This window comes from Lutjanus erythropterus, chromosome 14 (genome assembly GCF_056507025.1).
Source record: "Lutjanus erythropterus isolate fLutEry1 chromosome 14, fLutEry1.hap2, whole genome shotgun sequence".
Taxonomy (NCBI): domain Eukaryota; kingdom Metazoa; phylum Chordata; class Actinopteri; order Lutjaniformes; family Lutjanidae; genus Lutjanus; species Lutjanus erythropterus.
The window spans coordinates 25,487,364-25,515,279 of record NC_139330.1 but is presented as its reverse complement, the minus strand read 5'-3'; the positions used below and the strand labels follow the sequence as shown (position 1 = coordinate 25,515,279).

At 39.9% G+C, this 27,916-nt stretch overlaps 1 protein-coding gene across 2 annotated transcripts in view; it reads left to right on the top strand.

The window, feature by feature from the left end:
- The first annotated feature begins 5,752 nt into the window (after positions 1-5,752).
- bcl2l11 (BCL2 like 11) overlaps positions 5,753-27,916 on the top strand; it is a 30,338-nt gene continuing 8,174 nt past the window's right edge. Inside the window, exons 1-4 of one of the 2 annotated variants that reach the window (XM_084736546.1) lie at positions 7,533-7,573; positions 7,634-7,645; positions 8,555-8,991; positions 16,130-16,245. In XM_084736546.1, the coding sequence (XP_084592672.1) occupies positions 7,548-7,573; positions 7,634-7,645; positions 8,555-8,991; positions 16,130-16,245 (591 nt within the window). In that variant the 5' untranslated portion in view covers positions 7,533-7,547. Of the gene's footprint in view, positions 6,076-7,532; positions 7,574-7,633; positions 7,646-8,554; positions 8,992-16,129; positions 16,246-27,916 lie in introns of those variants that run through there. The other variant, XM_084736545.1, reaches the window with a different exon arrangement.

Sequence of the window (27,916 nt, the reverse complement as noted above, 5' to 3'; positions counted from 1 at the left end):
TGTGTGTGTGTGTGTGTGTGTGTGTGTGTGTGTGTGTGTGTGTGTGTGTATGTGTGTGTGTGTCGGGGGGTGGGGGGGCAGTGTGACACATAGCTGTGACCTCTCACAGCATGGTGTTAGGTCTTCAGAGTCACAGTGCTATTGTGTCCTGACCTCTCACATTACAACCAGTCAATATTATTATGGACACACACACACACATACACACACACACACACATTACTGGTCCAGGTGGTCAGTATTTTCTTATGGGGGAGGACAGGAGTCATGGTTCATTGCATGGGAACCAATTCCATTCCACTTCCATTAGCACTCAGTGACCAGTAGTCAATATCTATTAAACTCACAAACACACACACACATACATGCACACACACACACATTTGTAGACACAGACTCAGCAGGATATTAAATGTGAATAAATGTTTAAATCATTGTTCTCTTATTGTTCATTTGATACATAATCAGTTGAGTAGAAAATACACATTTGGCTTTGGATTAAGTTTTTTTTTATTAGGAGTGCAACTAAATATTCATTATAAATTAATTTGCTAATTATTTTCTCAATTGAGTGATTAATCAATCTAGAAAATGTCCTGTATAAATGCATAATTATCCAGAAACCATCTAGAAGTGAAATCTTCAAATTGCAACAACCAACAGTTCAAAATATAAAGATATTCAATTTACTTTCATAAAAGATCAACAAACGCAGCACATATTCATCTTTGAGTTTGTGGGCATTGTTGCTTAAAAAGTGACCAATTAATTAATTGACTGATATTTTTGTTTGACAAAATAATCTTAAGGTCCACTTCCAGCTACTTCTGGAGATATCAGACACATCTAACGGTCTTCATGGGTAAATATTCAGTTGTCATGGAGTATGATGTGCGGTCATGTTTTTGGCGACTGGTGCTGCATTTTTACTATGTTGCCATTAATAATTAAGAAGTAGGCGGTAGTAAAGAGGACATCAGACTGACTTGAAAGAGTGATGTTTTGGTAACACTTTATTTGAAGGGGTGTGCATTAAGACTGTCATTACACTTTCACAACCATGTCATGACACCCACAAACATGGAAGAATCTTTATGAATATTAATATCTGTTGTCATTCGGTCAGCTGTCATTTTTAATGCAAAGTTGACATTGTTTGAGATGTCTTTGTTAGGACAACCTGACATTAACTAAGACTACATAACCTGCCAATCATGACAACATGACAACTTAAAGAAACTGTTTAGATTTATGTTTTAGCGTGACATTATACTGTCATATGTGTGTGGGTTTTTTTTAAACTGGCTGTCATGAGACCACTGTAAGTGTGTCATGAATAATTTCCTTGATCTCAGATAAAACAGTAAATTTTTGACTTGTCATAAAGATGTCATTAGGTTTTATTACACTGCTAAATGCTTTTGTAACAGTGTCATAAATAATTGTCTTGACCTCAGTGAAAGTGGTACCATCTTACCTTGTCATAAGATGTCATTAAAAGGCAATTTGATGATAGTTAAAGTAGGCCAAAAGCTGTCTGCTGTGGTGTGTAGTTATTTAGCTTGATTACCTTTGATGCTAGCTGCCTGATTAGCTGACTGTGCTCCAGGATGCCAGGAGTGACACCGCCCCAAAACCTCACCTCGATACTCTATTTCCTGTCATCAAACTGGCCACTGTGTGACTGTTAACATCATGCTTTTGTGGTGTTTATTATCTTACTTATTAGCTGAAGGTACGTTGATGCTGGGCTGATGTGGGATCTTGCTGGTGTCTTATCAATTTGCAGTATGTATACTGCAAAATGTACATATCCGTTTCACATACGCATATTTAGTTTTGTCTCTTAAGTAAGTCTTTCCAAAAGCAAAAAGTTTGACTAATATAAGCTGTGTTACTCTCTCTTAATGTGGAGAATGTGTCCAACATTGTGAGCAAGTTGTTTCACACTCAGACAGTCACAGTAAACACTGTGTTCAGCAGCCTGACTCACACATTTTTAACGCTTCATTGACTTTCACAACTGGGTCAATATGCTGTGATGAAGCCTCTCCTGAGGGCGACAAGGGCCTGTTGACGTTACAGATTTATATCTATATTTTACACATAATCGCAACGGTGAAATAATCCTCAGTTTGTTTATTATCAACATTACCAGCAACTACTGTAGTTATAGCTCTTAATCATCTTGTGCTACTCAATAAGAAACTGTTGTTTAGGGGAGTGGACCTCCCATGCGTCTATAGAATCTTGAAGAACAAACTGGGAAGTTTTCACCACCTTTTGTCTAAATTGACCTTGTCATCATGACACAGTTAACTTGCTGTATGGCCTCCCATTGTTTGTTCACACGCCCAAAGATTGTAGGGTTTGGCACTAGAGTCTAATTTATAGCTCTTTATGCTCTATTGCATTTAATGGCATCTTCTCAACTCAGTAATCTGTAATTACCCTTAAGTTCCCTCAGTGCTGCTGAATGATGCCATAAAACTCTGCTAGGTTTCAATGTTCCAGCAGTGTAAGGCTTCAACAATGATTTTCCTGTTTAAGCAAATTCGCAGAGGAGAGCACTGGCAACCACAAATGTCATTATAGAGCGGGAAACATTTAAATGTACTTGTATAAAATCATCCATGCAGAAATCCCTTCTCTGTCTTATCTCGTTCTCTCTGTAAACTCAGCGCAAGTGGTAGTCGACGGGAGCGATAACGTGACAAAGGCCATGACCAAAAGTCACAAACCATGCGTCTCAGTAACCTGGACTAGGACTCTCCATCAATGGCAAAATGTTACACTTCCTCTAATAGCTAACTGTTAATTAACCTGTCACTAAGCACCTCCTCAAAACAGCAACTGTCCAATCATAGATCAGCAACCTGTGACTGAGCACCGCAGGCCTGTCAAGCTTTGCACTTCTCTCCATGTGCTTGTAGTGCGCTTGGGGCTCTAAGAATAGTGATATTCATTCAAGTTTGGATAGTGGCATCTTTTTTTGTAATCTTTCAGAAACCTAAAACACAAGATCACACATGTGAGGGCTGGATTAAATGTTGTCTTTATCTGCTCTTCCACTACTATCATCCTCATCATCGTCACACTGAACAGAGCTCCAAACTGCATGTTGTACAAAGAAAAAGATCAAAGCAGAAGCGACGAAAGACAACACAAGTTAATATTAACAGAGGCAGATATTTACAGTCATTCACAAACATTTTCCCACACTCTGAGGAATTAATCATTATTGATCACATGTAAATGATATTGATTGTCTCGCTCTTTTGTCTGTCTGTATCGATTTGTGTGTGTGTGTGTGTGTGACTTCTCTCCTGCTCCTCTGCCCTGCAGCTGTTAGAGTTGTGTAGATCAGATCTTCCCGCTGCTCCGAGGCGCAGCCTGTTTGGCCTCAGCAACACAGAGCCGGTGCTACTTACAGTGTTGTATATTATCCTGTGTGGAGGTGGCAGCAGCTTTTCTGTGCGTGTATGAGAACTTCTCTAACCACGTAGAAAGTCCTGACAGAGGCCTTCAGTGTGTCTCTTCAGCCACATGGCATGTGCTCCCTGAGCTGAGGCCAGTCAAGGCCAGTTGAACTGATAGAAATGATACAATGAATAATATTACGTCATGATCGTGCACAGAGCTGCTGACACATCCAAATACAATCTAATACAGGTTCGCTGTCATCTATGAGTGTGCATTACATTGTGTGATGTCATGTACCTGCTGTTTTAAAAAATATCCACGGGGTCAATGAGGTCAGACCTAAGGGAAGCAGACATAACTAGAAATGGCCTGTGTGACAAGAGCCTGAAAGTTCACACCAATAGATTTGAACATGAGTTGAAATGCCAAAAGTAGGAGGGAGACTCTCCAGAGTCTACCGACAGTATATAAAGAGGTGAGAGGAGTGTTTCTCTTCACTCTGATCCCGGGATCGCCTAAGGTTTGTTGGTGTTTTGCTGAAAGACACAATAAACAAACTCTGCTGCGCCGAACTTCACTCCTGTCATCATTTACTGATTCAACAGGAATTTGAAGATTGAGGTTTTCCTGAGTTTTTGATGAATGTTGTGGCATGTTGCTCTATCCTCGCCCAGTTTTGGAGTTATTTTGTCACAACAGGATGTGAGACTTGTGTAACTGCTGTAATGACATCCTGTAAGTGTAATATTCATTAACAATGCTTTAAAATTCATAAAAACGTATAAATTTACAGTCTGTCCTTATATTACATAGTCGAGGAATAGGTAGAACTGAAGAGATTGTGTGTTCTTACATACAATTATTGTCATTGGTTGATGAAGCCAAAGACATAATCTTATCTGAGATAAGTGGCCATGAAATTCCCCCCAAAAACGTGACATGCCCTTTGTAAAGCCACTACTTGGTTTGTCTGTTCTGGGCTACTGTAGAAACATACAACATGACAAAGTCCAGTTAAGAGGACCCACATCCTCTGATATAAAGGGCTCATTCTAAGGGAACAAAAACACAGCGACTTTTATCTTATGATTATACACTGATGAATGAACATAATTATTGGTACTATATTCCATTTCTGCTTTATTCTGCCAATAAATCCCAATAGATCTTACACACTGGACATTTAATTGAGGTGTAAGAGCTATCAAGAGCTATCAAACGTTTGACCAGAATTATATTTAAGGTGTTCAGTCATGACTTTTGATGTACACTTGCATAACTGCATATCCATAGTGGAAAAACACTGTTCACTCTGTTCCCTCCATTTTTCAGAAACATATGTATGGCTGTCTGCAGAAACATAAATATGGCATCAGAAGAGCTTTTAGGATGATTCATAATAGTGATAGCAGGTCATACTGTGTTCTACTTTCATGCCAGCAATCATAGTACAAGTGTAGGCGTCAGTTTCATCCAAATTGTTAATGTTTCAATACCAAGTGCACATTCTGCTTTCAGACTGTGCATGAGGGAAAACACTGGTTGGAATTTGTAGTTAGTGTGATTGTTCACTTTATGATGGCGTTTATGTCAGTTTTGTGAACTTCTGAGTTGTTTTGACTCATCAGACAACTTGTCATTTTGAAAAGTTATTACATGAAACTGTGGATTTGAATACTTGAATCTTAAACTAACCTGCAACTTAAGAAATTTAATTTTATTTGATAGATATGTGCACTTAATGTGCACATAATTGAATCTAGGATGTTTACTTCATGTAAACACCTGCAACTTTGGACAGAGACAAGTAGAAAGCAAATGGCTTTTACAAATGTTTATGGATACTTAGTTGTGACCATTTCTTAAAAATAGTGATATAGAGAGATGCAATAGGACAACAGACTTAAGAGGCAAAGAAACTAAAGATCAGCAATGAAAATAAATTAGTTTGGAACTCCAACAATAAAAGTAATCAAGCTGATAGAGACTAGTATATAGTCTGAGACTGAAACAGCCATAGACACACAGATAAAGTAGTGGATCAGTCATAATGAGAGACAGAATGAGTCTAACAGCTTTTATATTCTTAATCAAATATTTTCTGTAGTTGTTATCGCAACTTTTTTCTCTGTCACTGTTATTCTTGGGTCTGCAGACACTGCAGAATTAAATGGCCGTAGAGGCTCGTGTGAGAGGCAGGGGGAGACAGAGAGAAGGGAAAAGAACTGAGAGAGAAACCCCACCCATAAGAGGTGGATCGTGCAGGGTACAGGGGAGGAGCGCTGATATCAGGCTGGGCATAGACAGTACATTCTGTAGTGTAGAAACAGACAGAGGGAGAGGAAGGAAACCCTCTGTGCACACACACAAAAGCGCAGTTTCTGGCTGGACTTTGTTTACCTCCTCTGCTGCTTTCCACCCGGACGAGGCGGATTATTCAACCATTCCTCTCGGAAAACTTCATTAAAACTTTGGGATTTAATCCACTTTTGATCTTTTATTTCTCCTTTTAGAAGTTTGTCTTGCTCACTGTGGACCGGTGGATCCTAGTTGGATTTGAGTTTATTATTTAGACATTACAGCCGACTTGACATCGTGTTATTTTCGGAGCCAGCGGTGATGTCCCGCCACTGACATGCATCATCCGTCCAGGTGAGTTGGAATAGAGGGAGCAGAGGTGTGTGTTGTTATCTTATTTTATAATTATTAATATTATTTTTGCTTTATTTTACAAAAATCCGATTTTCCTCGGTGTCTACCGGCACGTCAGCTGTCACGTCGCAGTTATCCCTACTTATTTTTTTAAATACAGGAAATTAATAATAACTTTGCTTTTACATTGTTGAATATTTCTGTAATCTTGTGCCATGCGTAAAAAGTGACTTAAGCCGAATTTTACTGACTTAACCCCGCTTTTTTTTCAAATATTATTAATGTAATAATCCAGTCGCAGTTTAAAGCAACCCTTTACTACTTTATGGATGTTGCTTGTATTATATTGAGAAGGCTTTAGCAGTATTAGTGCGTTTTGCAGCCATCCTCTGACTTTGCCGGTATGTTTGGCGACGCAGCGCACCGGCTTCAGTTCCCTTTATTAGCCCCATAACTCATTAGTTGAGTGCAAACGGCATTTCATCCGGGATGAAGGCTGCATTTTGTCTAAATGTCAAACTATGGTGTCGCTTTGTCTTCAAGGATGCAGAGAATAAACAGCATTTTATTTTCTGAATAGAGTGTGTGCAGTTTTTAGGCAGATATTGATCACTACACATATTTCCAAGTACACTTAAAGGACAAAATGATGTTTTCCTTCTAATGGAAGAGCAGATTTTTTTTTTGTTTTTGTTGTTGTGATCAAGGTCACAGAGTTCAGCCGCCGTTTAATTTACCACTCCATGCCAGGTAGTGAGTTTAAGTGATATTTTTAAGACCCAGACAGTCAGGCTTGTTTAACTTTAGCTTTTTTTGTATTAGCACTTGTGATAATAGGCGATTAACAGACTGTATCCTTCGTCTTAGTCAGTGTGGGAAACGTAGATGTGCGGGCTTCCTCTGGGAGGCGCACATACACCACAGCACTTTGGAGGTACAAGCTTAAATATAGACACAATGATCCAAGAGACACATACTCCATGTGACAGCTTCTCACATATGTCAATATGTGTGTTTTAATAGTAAAGTGAAACCCTATCGTGTCATCTGAAATTTATCTTTTCTGGGGAGAATCAACCTTTGTATCTGTCGCCCACGGACACACTGAAACTACAGTCTGCCTCTTCATGCTCACACAGTGACGGTGCAGACGCACCGCTGAAGGGATCTCGTTAAACATTTAGCACCGTGGTACCTGATCAAATGCCTTGTTTGCTCAGTTTTCCGGTACCAGTAGCGTTGCGGGTTTCCTTTTCTTCCCTCTGTACGCTTTTCCCTCTCGGCGAGTTGGCCGCCGGTACTTTTTGGTGCCATTTGTCTACATGCCGACTGACACGCTTAATATCTCTCACAGTCGCGCTCGGATCTCCACAGAAACCCACAGGGAAAGTTTGAATTTTCATGTGGCTGGAGGACAGACGTCGCGTCCAGTTATAGCGCTGTTGTTGTCGCTGTTTCTCCGTGCGTAAAGAATGCGTAAAACGCAAAAAGTTTTCAAGTGTTTTCTTGCTGCATGAAGCCTCGGTGCGAAAAGCAGTTGGTTATAATTTTAGGTCAGTTTGGCGCAGAAGTAGGTCATTACCGCTGGGAATCTGTGCGTTTAGGAAGCTGTAGTTTAGTCTGGACAAACAGGAAGCGCTGCGACAAAATATCATTTTGACGAGTCCCCTTTTTTTTTTTTTTTTAAAGAATATCACGTTGAGAAGTTTTGTGATTAACATTCAAGATGACAAAAGCGTACGATTATTTGTTCTCAATGCAAGTCCTTTTGATTTAAATAAAGTGAATGTAAGTTCATAATTTACCCTGATCTGATACATTTTTTATGAGCTGTCAATAAGCAGGAAAGTCCGAGCAAACTGAAATATTGTTTTAAATGAGTTACTGGAAAATTAGATTTCCAGTCTGACTCAGGTTCGCTGAAACGGATTTCTTTCATGTTTCATATGTGACGCAGCTTAAGTTACTCCAGCCGCTTCCTTCATGCCTGGCCATTTCTCCCCACAAGTGAAACAAAGATCTGCCGCAATCAGCAACTTCTAACAATGGATACGCACCGGACGCCCTGTTTGGGCAGGAAACCTGAGCTGCCGCCTTAACACGAACGTATCCAGTGCATATAAACTAGTCAAACACTCGTTACACAACTCCAAAAGCTCCTTTGGGTATCTGGGTACAGTGGAACGTGAGCTAGAAAAGAATGAGGCAACATTTCATAAAAGACAGACCTATTGACCAGTTTATAGTTGGTACGTTCGCATTTATTAAAAAGTGCGCTTGCCTTTGAAATTAAACAGATTTAAATAACATAAATCTCGCGGTAATAAAGGAAAAATCTGGATCTACGAGGTCTAGTCCTGACGCAGCAGCGCGCTGCTCCGTGTCCAGCTGCAGCTCCAGATGCAGCAGAGAGGCTGTAGGCTGTCTGTCCACAGTGATGAAAACCCAGGCTGACGGCGCCGCTCTGTTCATCCAACAGACCACCAAACCGGTCCGATGGCTCGACCGCAGTAACGGCAGCGCAGGGGAGTGGAGGAGATCCACCACCCGACGGTGCCACTGGAGCCTCAGCGCAAAGCTCCCGTTCAGACAACAGCGGCGAGCGGAGTTCTGGCCACCGCAGCTCCATCGGAGGAGGAGGAGAGCCGGACTCGTCGTCCTGTTGCAGACCCAAACCCACCTCCCCTCACGACAGCCTCGGCGTGTTTCAGACTAGGTCGATATTCCCCCGCCGCGCCTCCAGTGGATATTTCTCCTCCGACGGCGACTCGCTGCCGAGCTCCCCGCTGTCCCCGAGGCCACTGATGGCTGACAGCGCCACGCAGACTCCGAGCCCCACCGGCCAGGTGATGCAGCACGCCCTGTACCGCATGGCTGGGGCGCACGGCGGAGGACCGGGGACGCACCAGCAGCACGGTGAGCAGGCATTTTGCATTAATAACCGATTATTAATCGCCAACAATGGGTGCACGCAGGTAGAATAGGTTGAGGTTTCTCATTATAAAGTCCTCTTACAAAGTGTTAAGGGACAAATAAATGTTTACAGCCCAGAATATTCAGTTAACTGTCACAGAGGACAAAAGAACCCAGAAAATAGTCCCACTTGAGAGGCTGAGAGGAGAATATAGACATTTTTTTTCTTTAAAAAATCACTGTAAAAATAGTTGGTGATTAATTTAATAGTTAATTAATCAACTAATCATTGCAGCTCTTCTGTCAGTCACCTCTGATATCCTCAAAAATCAGTGTATAAAAGGTGTAAGTGTAGTTACCCAAGTGTCTAAATAAATGAATGTAGACCCTGATACTATCTAAAAAATCAGTACCCTCTGTGTGTCAAAGTTTCTGACCTGAATCATCAGCCAATAAATGCAGCTCTGGCTGTTTTCACCGTGAAATTTCGCTGCTGCTGCTGCTGCTGTGTGGGTGTTAAGCAAAATATGAAACCAGATATGAGCCCAGCACAAGCTCCCCGAAGCTTCCTTTATCAAAGATTTGGGGCTTTGGGCGGGCGGTGGTGTTGAATGTTAACAATGATAGTAAAAAGTTGAACAAAAACATACTCAGGATGTTTTCGCACTCCCCTTTCACTAGATCTTACTCATGAGGGAAGAGAGCTTTTTTTCCACTCCTCTGTAGTATTTCACTGCTCTCTCAGATGAGTAAATCTCTAGTCTCGTCTTTGTTTTCACATTCTGGTTTATTGACTAATACGAAGCACGGCTCGCGCCATTCACCCTCAGAGGGAAATCTGACTACTTCACAGGCTGAAACATGAAGATCCAAAACACATTAACATGACTCCTTAGTGCAGCCAAACCCATTTCTGCTGATTCCTGTTTTCATTCCAACATAGTACTACTCTTCTTCCTGCTGAGTAACTTCCATGTGCAAAACACATCCAAAACCCTTATTTGAACAAAAGAAATGTTCAACATACTGTACATGTATGTAATAGGAATAAAGAAGAAGTGTCGGCTTCACTTCACCATAAAACAAGTGAGTAACACTTTATTTGATGGGGTGTGCACAAGATTGTCATACATGACACCTGCCATGGACATGAAGGAGTCTTTATGAACGTTATGACTGTTGTCATTAAGTATCATTCAGTTAGTTATGTAATTTTTGATGCAAAGTTGACATTGTGTGCAATGTCTTTGTCGTGACAATTTGACATTATCAAACTGAAACTGAAATGTGAAACTGAAATTGTTAAGCTTTATGGTTTAACATCACATTATCCTGTCTTATGTGGTTGGTTTTGACACTGGCTGTCATGAGACCTTTGTAAGTGTGTCATGAATACTTTCCTTGACCACAAGTAAAGTGGTACAGTTTACAGGGGGGTGGGCTTTTTATACCTTTAATTGATAGGACAGCTGAAGATATGGTTTTGAACTTGTTATGAGGATAACAATGACAAATGTGACCAAATTACACATTATTACAACAGTCATAAATACTCAGACTCCTTAATGTTGATGACATTTATCATGACATGGTTATGACAGTGTACTGACAGTCTTATGCACACCCCTTCAAGTAAAGTGTTGCTAACAAGGAAAGCCTTGACCAAAACCTGTATATCCCTAACATTAACAGCAACAAGAGATATTCATAATATCCAGCATCCAAATCCTAATCACAAACTAACCCCTTAAAATAAGTCATTATCATCTTTACTTCCCAGTTTGAAGGCATTTGTTCTTTTGGACACAAAGAAACACATAATGGCACTTTGTGATACTGTATAATGACAGCTGTATTTCTTTTGTTTTGTGTGTTTGGTATCACTCACTTTGTGAATGAGTTAGACTCAGACGTCTCAGCAGGCTTTGGTAGCGTTGCTGATGTTGGATTGCTGCCTTGGATTCACTGTTTTCATTGAGTCCTGCTTAGTCAGATTTACCAGAGGGAAGAACTGTCCTGACATCTGACTAAACCAACCACGCCCAGTGTTTGTATGTGCGCGTGTCCTATTAACGTAGAAGGATCGATGCAGCAACCCTTTAGTGAGAGTGAGGGCTTTGCTTTGACATTTTCTTTACTGCCACGCTAAACAGTTATCAGAAAGATCTTCTTGTTAATGTTTTAATGAGTTGACATTTGATGCTTTGCCAAAGTCATCAATCACTTCACAATCACTAGTATTTCAAAAACATGAATGAATCTGTCCTCACAAACTGAGCAATATTGCAGCTATACTTAATAACACTACATTAAAATGTCTAAAAACAACTTTGTTGTGTTCTTGGATTATCCCAAATGTTTCCAATGATATTCAAACCCAGAAAAATATGTAATTCTATTCATAGTATTGGTGCATTTAATTTGGTTGCCTGTTGCTGTGTATTCTGGGGAAACATGGAAAACACAAAATGATACATCAGCAGAGCAGAATCACACATTAAGTCTATGCATTCTTCATCCTTGTCAACATTTGTTGAACTGTAATCAGTGAAAGTCCTATCGTTCACTCATTGCCACCTTTTTGAGTTTACATTACTGCTGATACTATTAGCACCTGGATATCCATAGCAACCATACTATTTGCACCTGGGGTGGAATAACCAGTGTGGCTATTTATACCCGCATGACCTTTTCCTAAACCTGAAGTAGTTTTGTTGTCTAAACCTCGCCAAACTGTGACTGAAAACTGCAAATAATACAAAAAACTATTTGACATAGAATGGGTGACTATTCTCACCCGGGTGCAAATAGAAACTAGATTAGATTATCTGCGTGACAGATGAGTCCCAGTGCTCAAGTCCAACATTGTTTTATAAGCGTGCCATCATCTCAAACTGAAAATGCAGTTGTCATCATATGTTTGTTGGACATTGATCACTTTTCTCACTTCTGTGATCCTGTTCTTATCACTGCTGTTCATTTAGATACAAACACAGTCAAGCAAGACACACATGTTTTTAGCTGCGATGCTGTCGGCTAAAGTTCTCTACCCTGTTGCTTGGCAGCAAACAAAACTGTGACATGAGGCTGAGATTTGGCACAGAAAAGAAAAAAAACAAACAGCTAACAGAGTAAATCCCCTCATAGTGGATGACAACTCTAGCAAACAAACCCCAGATAGAACCCCATGCACATCATATCTTTGTATTTGTTTTTTTTTAATGAAGATAGTGGTGTTTTGTAAGTAAAATAGTAACCTCCGGAGGCTGAAATAAAACTTCAGTAAGCCTCAGCGTACTGTAACCTCTGTATGTATGACTACATTTTATAATAGCAGTGATTAGCTTCACTGATTGCCTTGTGTCTCTGTTATTCTCTTTAACTGCAGGCAGACAGACAAGATACCAGTCAAAACAGAGCAGCATGTGTGTGTGTGTGTCATTCATTAAGTACAGCAATCAAAATAGGCCTTAGTGTGTGTGTGTGCGTGTGCGTGCGTGTTTGTGCGTAGCAGTCAAAATAGGCATGCAGGTCTTTTGTAAGCTGCAGACAGAAACCCTTCACTTCTCATTCAGTTGGCTACGTCCATCAGATAGGACAGATAGGAGATAAACACACACTCATACAAAATATCTTACATTGTCCCTAATGCAAAAAAAAAAGTCTCACTTATCAAGACGTCTGACGGTGTGTTAGAGAGCGAGATAGAGTGCTGGAGCTTGAGGAGGATCAGTTTATCATCTTGTTGTTGTCGCTCCCTGACAGGGTGATTACAGCTGTCCTATCACAACACTTCCTCCTCCGGCATCAGGAGGATCGCACCAAACAGTCATGTTTCTTCACGCAAAGTCAAACAGCCAGCTTTTATGTACTTTTGTTTTTGCTTTATTTGTATTCACACAGTTTAATTATAGCAAAACCTTGGGGCTGGTTGCACAAAGACTTGATCCAAGAAATAAACGTAAGGCAGAAATCTAAGTTCATAGGCTGCATGGAGATGACTTATAATTGTTAGTAATTCTGGGTAAATCAAGACGTTCTGGTTAACTGTTGCAAAGAAAAATCAGTGATCTAAGATGTGGCTGTTAGTAAACTATACATTATGAGCCATATAAAGAACTTTCAGAGACTGCTAGTTCTATGAAAATTGCATGAATATGAACATGTCACATGTTACATAAATCTTCAGTTTTATTTCACAAATTCATTTCAACAATCAGAAATACCCAATTTGATTTAATTGGTAACAATTTATTTGAAGAGATGCGTATAAGACGATCATTACACTGTCATAACAATGTCATGACACCTGTTATGAACATGGAGTCTTTATGAGTGTTTATGACTGTAGTCATTAAATGTCATTCAGACAATTATGCCAGTTTTAATACAAAGTTGACATTGTTCGAGATGTCTTTGTTTTGACAACTTGACATTAACCAAGATAACACAACCTGTAAATGTCTTTTTGTTGACCGGTGTCAGAACCAATCACACATAATCGCATGATGTCATGTTAAAACTTTAAAATAAACAGTTTCTTTAAGTTTGAACATGTCGATTTGTCATAACAAAGAGGTCTTCAACAATGTCAACCTTGCATCAAATATGACATAACTGACAGGTGTCAGATGTCATGACATGGTTATGACAGTGTAATGACAGTCTTATACACACCTCTCAAATAAAGTGTTTCCATTTAATTTAAGCAAATCAATTCCTGAAAGTGTGATGGGTGATACAGAGCTAATTTATCATAAAAACTACAGCTATTCCAGTATAACGGCTGATATTAGCTTATTCTGGATCAGTGTAATTTATGTGTGATAATGTGTAATATATGTGTCACCAGTACAGAGTTCATCAGTTAGCACTGACTAGTCAATTTTTCATCTGTAAAATGTACATCAAGATTGTACATTTATATTATGTGTTACATTGATATCAGCCTAAAATATTCAGTGTTGGTCAGGAAACCTCATCTGACGTCTTTCTCTGTGTACATATCATTTTCAGCCACCTTTGTTCTATGATTTTGCGCCTCCAGTGTTCAAATGACACCAGCCTGTCTTTAGGCCTACATGCTAATTTGTGACCTCGGACGAACAATAATTGGACAGTTTACTTTTGATCGCTGGGAAATGCAGTAGAGAAAACACTTGCTGTCTGTTTCCAGTGCTCGAACATAGCTCATAGTGTTTTGTGTAGTCATGGGATACACGGCTGTCATGCTCATATTTCCCATCATAAACACTCTTGTGGATGTTATTGGTATAATCAGCTGTGTTGGTCTCTTCAATATTGGAGGATGTGAGAAATATTAAGTCTGGGTTTCGTAACAGCGTTCATGAGTCATAAGTGGAGATCGGTAAGAGGTCAGAGCCTTTCATAGTCATATTATAGCAGACTGAAAATGTAATAGATTAACCACAAAAACACACAAGCATATGCGTATGTCCGCTCACCCGGTCAGCTGGTAGAGGGGTATTTGTCTATATCTGTCATGTTGCCAGTGAGAGACACATACATTTGTTATTTTCTTTCACATGAAAATTCACTACATTTTCTGATGACTCCTCTATCTAAAAAATAATAATTTGTTGAAGTAAACATATAAAACTATAAGGCTTTCTGTGTCTTTTGTTGTTTTTTTTAATGTCACCTGCTTGAATACTCTGCAGTACATCTGTGTGTTTTTGGTGTAGCATTGTGAGCGTGTCTTTTATAACATCAAATGTCAAAACTAAAAAAAAATCTCTGTTCTGATACTGTGAGCCACCCACACTCTGTACGACACTCTGCTTGTCTGGGAGCTTTTTTGTTTTGTCTGTTTGTTATTTCATTTCCTCAAAGTGTTGCTGGGGATAGGATTTTACTGGTGATCAGAAAATGCCTTTGTGTAACCTTTACGCAGTATTCATGTGTTGGCAGCAAAGCTGGACCTACACATCACGTGTTCATTAAAGTGTTGTGAGATTCAAAATGATCAATCTGTCAAGCTCACAGGAACTTAATGAGGATGTTTGGTGATTTTGGTGTAGTAGCCACAGTCTGAACTGCAGGTCTGGTGATGCTCATTGTGAATAATTGTAATAGAGACATATTTTAAAATGAGTCTAATGTCCAATCTATTTGTCAGATGCTTGATCAGAAAAAATCCCGGATCTCAAATTCAAAAGGATTGTGGTGACACATATTAATTTAATCATTGTGTTAATCCTTTCATTAAACTGTGAAATCTATATTTTTACTTAAGTACTTGACTTAAAACTTAAAGTAGTTATGACATGGATTTGTGTCCTCACTGGAGTCATATGCTGTTAAGATTTGCAGACAACAGTCACATACTGTAACACCAGACTATACTGCTATTTTTAGCCATTTATTCTCTTATGCATGGCCGTTAAAGTAAACATAAATCATAAAACAGCCAAATGAAATTAATTAGGTGATGCATGGGGTAAACTTTAAATACGGGAGGGATGAAGACATATTTAGAAAATCAGTTTTAAGTCACTTCTACTGACAGAAGGACGTTCTGCCTGTTGATAATCAAAATATGTCATGCTCGGGTGCTGACTAAAAGTCAGAGTGCTTTGCTGCTGAACAAAGCACTCTGGTGCTGTCACTTCAAGTGCTTGTGCTGAGCAGTTGTACTGCTGTGATAAGACATTTCCAATTTGTGGAGCTTACAAAGAAGTACGCTGTTGTGTCTCTGTCTACAATATTCCCACATTTTTTAGACGATCGCAGGTGAGGTTTGTTTGCTGCAGCTTGTTCTCCAGGTGAATCCTGCTTTGACCAGGCACGCCAGTTCACTGTAAATCAACATGTCTCCATAATTGATGACGTCGATTACGTTGTCACCCCAGCACTGACATTCACAGAGTGTAGTACAGCTCTGGTTTCTGTTAATGTTACCAGTCATCTTTCAAGTATCTTGGTGCTGAAGTTTCACAATGTTTTCATGACTAAACCTCCGACCACAAATAAAGCTGCAGACTCCTGTTGCTTCTCACAAATTAAGCATTGTCAAAATATTATTACTTCAACATGCATTTTGAGTCAGTGGAGGGGCTTTAAAGTGATTGTAAAACTGTACTGTATTAGCAAATTCTGCATATTTTCTACTCTGTTTCAGGACCCTCTCCCAGCCCCTCTAGCATGCGGCCACAAAACGCAGCAGGGGACATGCAGGCAATCGGACGAGAGCTCCGACGCATTGGAGATGACTTCAATAGACTGCTTCTCTTAAGGGTCAGTGACCACAGATACTGTTTTTACATGTGTATTTGTGCGTGTGTGGAAGAAGGGGATCTGGGTATGGAGGGTAACCACCAGCGACCACATTTATGGAGCTCTTGAGCAAAGTGCTGAATGCTCAACAGCTGCAGTAGAGCTGCTGAATGGCTGACAGGGGAGGGTTGTGGTTAGCTAACAGATGTAAATTACTTTTATCAAATCTGTTTTGTTTTTTGTTTTATTCCTTTTTTGTTATTGTTGGGGAACATTATCTTTGTTAAGGTGTCTTGTCAGAAGTCCCTCCCTTGTCTTGATGTGACTGTGAATGCTATATGTAAAATCTCTTTTTGGTCAATGATTTATATCAACATGGTTCATTATCATTATCACTGTTTGCCACAGTTGGTTAGTCAGTGTTTATCAGATCACAGCAATCTGCACACAGAAATCAAATCAAGGAAAAACAGCAGCTGTTTAACCGCGTGAATGTGAAGCAGGACGCTGTTTAAAATGAGCAATATGCTCATTAGAACAAGAAATAAGAAGAGAGAGAGGAGTGGTGGGAGGTCGGGACAAACATGACCCGAAAATGCCGCCGTGGGTGATCTGAGCGAGCCTGTGACCAGCTGGTTATTTCCACTGCGCTCGGGGTGAGAACAATGAAATGACTCTTGATCAGAAAATAACCAAGCAGACAGCCTGAAGCTGCAGAAAATCCAAATGCCACAGTAACCACTGCTGTTAAAAAAAAAACCCGAACAAAAAACAAGAAAACAGCCATATGATACAAAAAATAAAAAAAACATCAACAAAAAATAAAAAAAAAAAACCATCAACAATGGAGGGGCAGAAGATGGACTTGTTGAGGGGAAACGCTGCCTCATTCTCCTCTGCAAAGACTTCAGCCAGTTTCCAGCAGTGGGAAAGAAACAAAAACAAAACTTAGCGGTACAACTTAGGGTGTTTAAATGTGGTGAGACCCAGAGAAGCTCAATGACTGCTCGCATTATAAAAGCGGTGCTTATTTGCTCAGCCTCAGTAGCAGCAGTTTAGCTGATTATTTCTTGGCAGGCTGACCGAGATACTGATGCACACAGGAGTGTTTGTGAATGCTGCTTTTTTTAGGAACAGGAAATTATTTACCTTATGAATATTAGATGTAATTGTGTGTATTATTATTATTATAACTGGATGTTATGGCCAAAAATAAATAGGGTTGTTCCCATATCGATACCAGTATCAGAAGATGCCTCAGATACTGCCTAAAATGCTGTTATAGGTGGGTAAGTGAGTCTATGGACCAATCCGATGCCATGTAATTTCTTAAACCAGAAACACTACTTCCCAGCATCCCAGCATCCTAGCTGTATTGGCTGATACGCAAAGTTCAAGTATTGGAATCAGTATTGGGAGGGATGAATTGGTGTCTGAACATCTCTAAAAATAAGTTGAAAATTGTGTTTAATAAATTAAACAGTATATGCAAATAATTTCCAGAGACTCTATTTGCAGCAATTAAAAGATGGAGACATAGTAAAACTGAATTTCTGCTACCCTTTCTTCCTATTACAGATAGTACTTGGTACTTTTTTTTGTATTAGCTCCATCGTAGTCGTAACACACAATGCCACTGCCCCAATATGAAGTGCCACCCGTAAGACTTTGGATTCGTTTGGAGTTTTTTTTTTCTTTTTTTTTTCTAACTCTCTGTTTGTTTTTCCACCAAGTTTTAGCTACAAAAAATGGAAGATGACTTGTGAGCCTATGTGCATCAAAAATAAGCTAGCTGAGACGATAAAACACTGCAGACCAGTGATTGATCACAGACGCAGAACGTCCTGTACAAACTTCAGTTTCACTTAAAAATGGCAGCCAGCAAAACCACACTGTGGTCTGTAAATGAAGTTAAGACATATCAAGAAAACAATGCATGGATGCAACAGTACAGATGAAAAGGTCAGCAGTGAAGTCGTCAGTCTGGCAGTAAATGTATAGCATAGGCTACAGTTGTCAGTGAATAAAGGCTGCAGCTTCTCAAGACCAAACCAGCAGTAAGTGTGCTGTTTCCCAGCTGCTGGAATAGTGTCACTTTGACGATAAGCTCTGCCTACAGTGAGGGAGTTGAGTCGTACCACATGGGAATGTACCTTAAAGTTTTATACTTAAAGGTTCCCTGTTGAGTTTTTGACCACTAGTGTGCTATGGAGCAACGTTTTGATGAGACTTTGTTTATGATTATGATACACATTCCTGCCACTGGTTTCACACTGTTCAACATATCAACAGTTGGTGGCGATAATGCACATAAATGTGTGGCAATATGCCAGCAAATGCAGGAAAGAAGACAAATATGGATGTAAACACTGTGCAATCTAAAAAAAGATAAATACATGGATTTGCAAATGTGAGAAGGGATATTCATTCATCATATTGTTAGACCTCAAGGAGAGATAAAATGCGTAAATGTGACTTTTATTTCTTTAGAGAAGCATTGCACAGGGCAGCCTCACATATTTTCTTCCTATCATACTGCACTAACAAGAGCAGAGAATACTTGATAGGACTATTATGAAAGATGGATGTGTAATCCACCTTGGTTAATCTGCTCTGATAATGATATGAAATTACAGTTGCAGTAGTCTGACTCTTGCCTTAGTGAAGAGATAATCATATTGTTGCAGGGAATATAAATCCTCTGAATGGTGCCATTTACCCATCAGTCAGTCAGACAGGGTGTGCTGTAAAGTTGCAATAAGAGTTCATTTCCTCTTGGCTTCTGTTTTCTTGGCAACATTTCTGCATGTTGCATCATCACAGTTTTATTTACTCCACTATCAAAGAGCTGACTGGAGCTTTGGGAAGTCAGAGAGGAAGAGGGGGAAAAAGAACAGAGCTGGTTTGAATTCACTTTAATCTCATTAGAGAAGCAGATTAAAAAGTAAAAGTCCTAACAAGCATGACAGGACTGTTACATCCCTGTGAAGAGCTGAAAATGCTTCCTCAGTGTCAAAAGCTTAACAGCTATAAAGCTATAACTCCACAGCCAAGCAGTCTGATTATTCTAAAATGTTCTTTTCCCACTGTGTTTAACCCTCTGGGTGTTAATGAGACTCAAACAACAAGATGGTTAACCCCTCTTGCCTTCTTGCTTCTACATTTCCCCCCCAAACACACACGCACACATAACCAAAAAGCCATGAAACCCCTTAAGGGATGTTATTTGAGTGCACTTGTGGTTCCAGCAGTCATCACTTTGCTCTCAAAACCCATCATTAACAGAGATGGGTTACTCAACCATCTTTCACGTTTTGGTTTCGATTAATCACTACATTCCTCTGCCTCCTGAACAATCAAATATAGTGTCAACATGCTCCTTGAGTATGTCACCAAGTTAGGCACAGGAGTCTGGGAAAATCAGGAGTGTAATGGCAGTGCACTGACACCGGGGACAATGAATTAATTCCCTAAATGAAAAATCCCATGCGCTGGGCTGAGGTAAACGTGCCAAGAATCATGCAAGGCGAGGCTGGTTTGGCCTTCACAGCTGTGGCTGAAGCTGCAGAGTAAAACGGGGTGGTTGGAGAAATATGTTCGAATGTGATGAATCAAGCCTGTGACTCAACACCAAGTCATACCAGAAAGACAGAAAGAGAAAGAGAAGAAGAGAACTGTGTATGTTTGCATGTGTCTAAGTGGCAAACCCTCTGTGAACTTGGGTGCAGAATTATCAAAAAAGAATATGAACGTGTGTTTGTGAACAGTGAGGAGGCCGAGAAAAGAGGAACGTGGAGGCTTGTTCCCTGTTCTCTTGCCAGGTGTTGGTGTTGCTGTGGACAAGTGCACATGCATGGTTACACATGATTTCATAACCACAGGAGCATAAGATGTTTTTCAGGTTTTTCAGATATGAATCAGATTCTTAATCATCAGTATAAGATTTATTTTGGTTGCTGAAACAAACATAATCCAGAACATTCAGTTTGTTGCAGTTTGTTCTGTTAAGATTGCAGATGTATTGACTTGAAGAGATAAAAATAACCAAAACAATATATAGAACAAACTAATTCATGTGGAGGAGTGCTGGGGATAAATTAAGGAGCCTCACAGCCTGAGTGAAGAAGCTGCTCTTCAGTCTTGTGGTACAGCAATGGATACTTCTGTATCTCTTGCCAGACGGCAGCAGGGTGAACAGGCTGTGGCTGAGGTGGGTATAGTCTTTTAGTCCTTTGGGGTTTTTGTCCTTTGGGCTCTGCAAAGGCAGTTTTCTGGTCCTGGGCCATGCACATCCTCTGCAACTGAACCATGATTGCACAAAATGAACAGACGGCTAAAGAAATACAGCCAAAACACTTGGACAATCCCACCAGTGCGTCCTTGTCACCCTACTGGAAACTCCTACTGGTTGGTTATGGTACCTGCATGCAGTTTCTGCAGTTTGATGATCCTGTGCTTTTTTTTCAAATAGTGCATGGCCAAACTTCAGGGGTCACACCACCACCAAGCATTCAGCCAACACCAACACTGAGGACTGACTCCAGGCGCGAGTCACTGTCTTTAGGGAAAATTCTGAGCTTTTCACACCAATCATTCTGAGTCTTTCTGAGTCATCATGTCTGGTCTTTGATCTGAAACCATTTTGCCTTGAAGAATGACCCTACCAGAAACCCAAATCCCCAAACACATCGGAGGATTACATTTCCCAACTTGAATTTGAGAGTTGAAAGATCTTGAGAGAACTTGGGGAAGTTTTTGAGCCAAAAGAAATTTCAAGGAGTTCTCAACAATGCCATGAACTTCACACTGTCATCAAGAGGCCCACAACAGGATAGGCGAATCATCATGAATCATATCTGGCTCAAGTCCAGCTGGGCAAGACAGGCATGTATTTGGGGTGAGTCAGGTACCTGGTGTGGCTACCCCCTCTGTTCTAAACCTGGAGTAGTGATTCCCAGCTGAAGCAACCTTTTCATTACGCATCTATCTGTGAAATCTCACAGCAGTTATTGGATGGATTGCTGTGAAATTTGGTGCTGATATTCATGCTCCCCTCAGGATGAATCCATTTACTTTCAGTATAGTGCCACCATCTGATTGAACATGTAATTATCAGATACTTTGGCTCATGAGCAAATACCTGCCAAACTAATGACATTCACACCTCTCACAACTGTTTGGGGGTCCCAGGTCCCAGGCTGGTAACTGCTGGTCTAAAGCTAGAAGAAGCTTGAGCTTCTCAACATCATCATGAGCATCATTTTATCATTATCTAAGCCCAGCTGGACGAAGGCAAATTTAAAACTGAATAACAGGCGTGGGGGCATATAGTAGTCTGGCAAGTTCTCACATTAACACCAACTTGTCATCACATTACTGTTGAATACTGAGTTGCCAGCATGTTGTCACTGTTGACAGAGGAGCTTTGTTCAGTTTCTTTGCCTGAAGGTGTCGTCCAAAAGGCCAAGCTGATTCCCCTCCGGCTGTAGGACTTCAAAATGACACATCATCTGAGAGTGACACACTAGCACACAGGTGTTTTCTTTTGGTTCAGTTCAGTTTATTGCCCGAGAAATTAGCAAAGCACTTTTCAAAAAACACTTTTACATACAAACCATATTGAGGTGATTTATTATTTGCCAGGAAAACATGTACAGTGATGCATAACACCGATATAATGAAGAGTAATTATTTGTTTTTCTGTAGTCTTTCTCTGTCTCTCACTGGCTCACTCTCCTTTGTCTTCATTTATTGCACACACACACACACACACACACACACACACACACACACACACACACACACTCATCCAGTAAAACATTTACACAATGTGTGCGTGATTATGTGCACCAGTTAAACATTTACACAATGTGTGCGTTTGTTTTAAAACATCTGCAAACGTGCTCAGTGTGGTGTCTGGTCTGTGTGTGTGTGTGTGTGTGTGTGTGTGTGTGTGTGTGTGTATGTGTGTGTGGTGTGTCAGTCTAGTGTCCGTGACAGTGTAGCTTCATTATGGCTCAGCCCTGTGGTTAAAAAACTCTCAGGGAGCAAAGCACAAGGTCTAATTATCCTGCCAAAACACACTCAAACACACACACAGGCACACAGACACACACTCAAACAAACTCCAACACACACTTGGTCATCTTTCAGTAAGAGGTAAAACCCTTTGTCCTGAAGACTGAAATAACTCAGAGGAACATTGTGGACCAGTCGGGTGTCACTGACTGGCAGCTTGTGTTTTTGTTTATGTGTGTGAAAGACAAAGAGCGGGAGAAAGACAAAATGAAGTATTTTTAATCCTCGTGTAGTTGAATATTTTTTATCATCTTGTTCATGTCTCATTCCCTAGTCACGTTGGTACTTTCCTTAAGACTTTAGAGTCTCCAAGTAGTATAAAACAAGGTGCATCAATAAACTTTGTATGGCAGAACTTGTTTCTCCTCCAGTGATACTTTCTTAGATGTTGGTTTGGACTTAAATATTTTGGTGGTTGGGTTTTTTCAACAAGGTTAATAAGGTGTTGTGGCATCAAACCCAGACCTCACTGGCCTGTCTTCTGTGACTGTTACAACACTTTTTTACCATAAACTAAGCTTGCATTGCTGTTTCCATCAGTGGAATGCAGGACTAAATACTGATTTATTGTAGCATTTGCTTGTTTATAGCCTGCCAGCTGAAAGATTGTTTTGTTGAATGTATGTCCTGGACTGTCAGGGAAGTTCAATGACACTAATTAGGACTAGTACTACTTAGGAAAAATTGAAGTTTTTTCTGAGCTCTATATAGGGCTGTGACGGTATGGATTTCCTTTTGACTGCGGTAAAAAAGCAACATATTTCTGTGAGGTGGCAGTTAACTGTTTGACTGCCTTAATAGTTACTTTTTATTGGACTTTACTGGAGGATACTGTCACAAATGTAGTGCAGCAGCTATAAGGAGTAGGGCAGGGTATAATGTATGTGGCATGCAAGTGAGGCGGAGTGAGCAGCAGAGTGGTGCTGCTAACGGAGCAGAAATTTAAACTTAGCAGTAAGTTGTCAGTCTGGCAGTAAATGTACAGTGACAGTGTGTCAGTTAATAAACACTGCAGCTTCTCAAAACAAAAAGAGAAGAAGAGCAACGGCGTTAGCTTCGAGGTAAGCTGAGCATGAAGGGCTAACATTAAGCTTATGCAAATGCTAACATTGTACCTTTACAGTGTGGGATCCTGTGCGATCCTGTCCCTTTCAGAAGCATGGTAACTGAGCCTTGAACTGCAGTGTCTGTTTGGAGACGTGGTGAAATAAATCCATAATGATAATTCAAACATTGAATATCTTCTGTGAGAATTTAACTTTTTTTTTTTTTAGTGCTACCATGTTGTTAGTCACTCACTGGAAATCCCATGATGCCTTTGGGTTGAGTGTCAACAAATCCATGCTTGTGACAGTGCTGATCCATCTGTGTGCTGATATCAAACGCATTGCACACTGGAATAATCTTCGAGATGGCGATTAATAAGTTCAACACCACAGTAGGCATCATATGACCACAGTATTGCAGTATTGCCAGAATGTGGTTATCGTCACAGCCCTAATTCTATATTGCTCAAATTCCAACAATAGCCTATGCAATATTTTCAATTTCAACAGTTAACACTCAATATGCACAGAGAAAAATAGTATTACATGCATCAGACTTGAAGGAGTGTTCACCAATGTTTTGTTTCTGTCCTGGTTCAATGGTGAAAATGTCGCTAATGCAACCTGTATGTGTGTGTGTGTGTGGGCATTGATGTGTTGTGTGGGTTTGTATGTAAAGGATCATGTGCAGATAGATATTTACATGTACAAAAGTGTAAGTGAGACTGCATATTTTCGTGTTTAAACTTGTTATGCACACTCTAACAACAAGAAATCCCCTGAAAAAAAACATTTTAAGAGGTAAAACCTTCAAATTATAGTGTTTGGGAAAGTTTGCATAGTGGCAATTAGAAGCAGACAGAGGTAAGAGTGTGAAGGATAGAGATAACAGTTTACATTGTGTGTGTATGTGTGTGTGTGTGTGTGTGTACTAGTTTGGCGTGTGTGCTTGTAAGTGTAGCCTTGTTTAGAAAGCTATTTTTAAGATGCAGCATAGTAAGTTGTGGTGACCAAACAAAATCACATGAGCATTCTGGAACGGGCTGACTCAATGTTTCCACTGTGAAAAGAGACACAAGAAGAAGAGCAAGATTAGATATTTGTACCATCTCTGCATCAGAGATGTGTCTTTTCCCAAGATCTAAAGTCATCAGTAGTTTTCAAACCAAAACAGGAAAACGTGTGGAAGGGCAGTCATGTAATTTACATCACCTTTTGCCAACCTTGCCACCTCTGATTCTCCTGGTTTTTTGTCCCAGTTGACTCTTCATAAGTACCGCCCCCTTTTGCTCTGTGCTCCATTAACAGTTGAGCAAGCCTGGTATCTGGTTGAACCCCGATCAACTTTTCTATCTCCTGTACTAAGATTAGCTATGTGCTAGTCTGGTTCTTTGTCGGAAAGAAAAACTAATTTTGAAAATGTTTTAAAGATGTTGCTCGGAGACCTATAAAAGCAGCATTTATATAGTCACATTTTAAGTTAGCTAATGTTGGCAAAATGCTACTTGTCTACTTGTCTAACTGTCATATAGATTCCCTAGATAGTTAGCCAGTGTTTTGTTAACATAGCTGATGAAAATCTATGACATGACTCAGAAATCATGTTCATGGACAACATAATATTACAGTTTTATTTGAGTTACATTTAGTCATGTTTGCCAACTTTCCCTCTCGAGCTTAGCACATAGGATATCTCTGTCAAAGTACAGGAAACAGAAAAGGAGAGAGCTGGCCATGGTTCCAGTAGAGCCAGAGCTTAGGAAGAGCCAATTGAATGCTAAGCAAAGAAAAGAATTCCATAAGTTTTAGGCTCTCTCTCTTCCAGGTAGCCATTAGTTTTCCATTCATGTCTTAAAAAAAAAAAAAAAAAAAACTTGCAGCCACTTTCATCACAGTGAACATGTAGTCTGCTTGTCTTTTTTCCTCATCCACAGATTAATTTGAAAAGTCTGGATTGGTGCTTTCAAGAGCAGATGGGAAATTCAGACATCCTTGACTTTGATCCTAGCTTAATGTGCAGTGCTGCCAAATTCACGTTTTTTCACTTTGTAGCCTGGATATTGCAGATCCCCATCAATGAAGACTTAACATTGAGCTAAAAAAGAATGAACAGTAATACAACTGGTGTAAAACAAAAGGGATGTCCATTGTGATTGATACCTGCTGTATCAATGCTGTTTCAACTGAAATTAATCAAAACCATTTGCTTCAATGGAAACACAGGAGAAAGTCTTAAAAAGATTAATGTCATGGCATGTTGGAAATGTATTTAAACAAAACATGCTCTGTACTAATTTGGATAAAACATGCAAGCTTAATGAGTGTTATTCTTAAAAGTCTGTAGATACTGTGGCCAACATGAGTTGTATCATCTTATTGGTTGGCTGAATGGCAGTTAAGTTAATTTACTGGTGCACTGACTGACTCTGACTGGTTGATTTTCTGGTTGACTGATTATCTTTTAAGTTGATTAGCTGACTAAATCCTTGTTTTTTTCTCTTGTGTTGTGGATGTTTTTCTTTTTTCATATCTATCAATCTGTTCTTGAATCACTCTAGCACTATTGTTTGCACGTGTATGTGCAGGTGCATGTACTTTACATGGTGGTGCCTGTATGTGTGTGTGTTCCAGTTGAAGTACTTGTTAGAAGTCTGCAGGGTTGCAGTGACAGCAAGAAAATGATTTGTGGCAGCAGGTTTTCTATTCTCAGATGATGTAAGGGGTTATTTGAGGTAAGAGTTTAAATGAGGTAACTATTACAGGATTACCCATTTCCCATTCCTCATTCTGTAGCCTGAACCCGACTTATAGGTTGAATATCAAGTGTTGGTTGGTGAAATTGGTTTTGGCATCATGTCAGACTCCCAGCCTGCAGTTTTCCAGCTGAAAAATTGGCACATCTGCTTTTGATTCTGTAGTGGAAAGACAGCCTCTCATCCTGACTGTGAAATACAATCAATCACCCAAATAACAGACCAGCCCTATTGTCTTCAGGGGATTTTTTAAGTTTAGCTAATTATTTATGTTCCCAGAACACTTGATTTTCTATAACTTCTTTGACATTACAGCTTGTGTTTGGATTAAACAAATGAAAATCAACGTGTTAGTTTGTGAGTTTTTGAGGTGCTGGTGGCTTTTTTAACTTTGGAGAGAGCCAGGGTACTTCTGCACCCAGTTGTTCTATTAAGCTAAATTAAAAGCCTTATGGCTCTGCATTAATCTTTTTTCAATCATCTTTTTTGAAGACAAAAGAAACATTACACAGCATACATTTCCCACCTTTATTAGAGATGCAGTTCATCCCAGCTATTTATCCACCTAGAGTCTTTTGGTGTGAGTTGCAGAGTTTTAGTGATGTCTGCCTCCTCTCAAATACTATGGAACTAGATGGAAACTTGGCTTGTGGTGCTCAGAGCACCAAAAATACATTTGTAAAACTCAACAGCAGTGTCTCTTTCCAGAAATCATTTCTCAAGATAATCCACAGACCCTGTTGTGAGCAGGTTCATGTGCACTAGGAGCTGTTTTCTTCCTATGGTTGAATGTACCGGGACTACTTTCTTTCTACTAGAAAGAAAATAGTTCCTACATGAAAAGGTTCACAGCAAGGACTGTGGATTACCTTCAGTAACCGGGTCTTAATTTCTGGAAAGAGATGCTGGTGTTGTGCTTTGAGCACCACAAGCTCTGTGCCATCTAATTCCATGACATCAAAGAGAAGGCAGACATCTCTACGGCTGATAACTCACACCCAAACTATGTAGATGGATAAATATCACCACCAGTGAGACGTAAAATATGTATTTTTGATTAGGGGGGGTTGAGACACATTGTATGGGGATTCAAATGCATCAGTTGTGTTTAACCACACGTATCAAGTCTCAGCTCCTCCCTGGTACACCACATCCACCTGTTATTGACAGGTTCTCTTTCACTTTTATTACCTGCAGATGTAAAATAGAACAATTGCCAACCATGACTACAGAGATGGATATACTGTAATGTGGAAGGACATTTAGGAGGTAGCATTTTTCATTTTGGGTCAGAAGATGTGATCAATCTAAAGTCTAAATCCTCTTTCCTTTTTACATACTGAGGTATCTAGACTTTCATAGATCAACAAATTGAACATGTTATAGTGAAACAAGCTTTCACTGAGTTTGCTTTTTGACTTGAGGCTCATAAATCTGCTAGCGTGGTCTTTTCCCTCACTCTGCAAACTGCAGACCATCTTGACAGTTAAATCATGACAGCGGTTCATGAGGTGAGGAAAGAGTACAGAAACTCTGCCAACCCAAAAACCACAAAGTTTGTGTGTCTTGCACAGCTGCTTTAAGGAGAAACAAGTCTCTAATGTGTAACATGATAAACGTTGCTGCAAGCAAATCAAAACATTAATAACAATAATTGTAAAGTTTTCACAACAGAAAAGTATAATTATACATCTAAAGGTCATAAATGGTGTAACCTGAGAAAAATAATCACTGAAGGGAAGATTTCAGCCCTTTACTGCTTTTGCAGAAGTTGCATTTCCGACGAAAATCCACTGCAACTTTCTGCCCAAAACA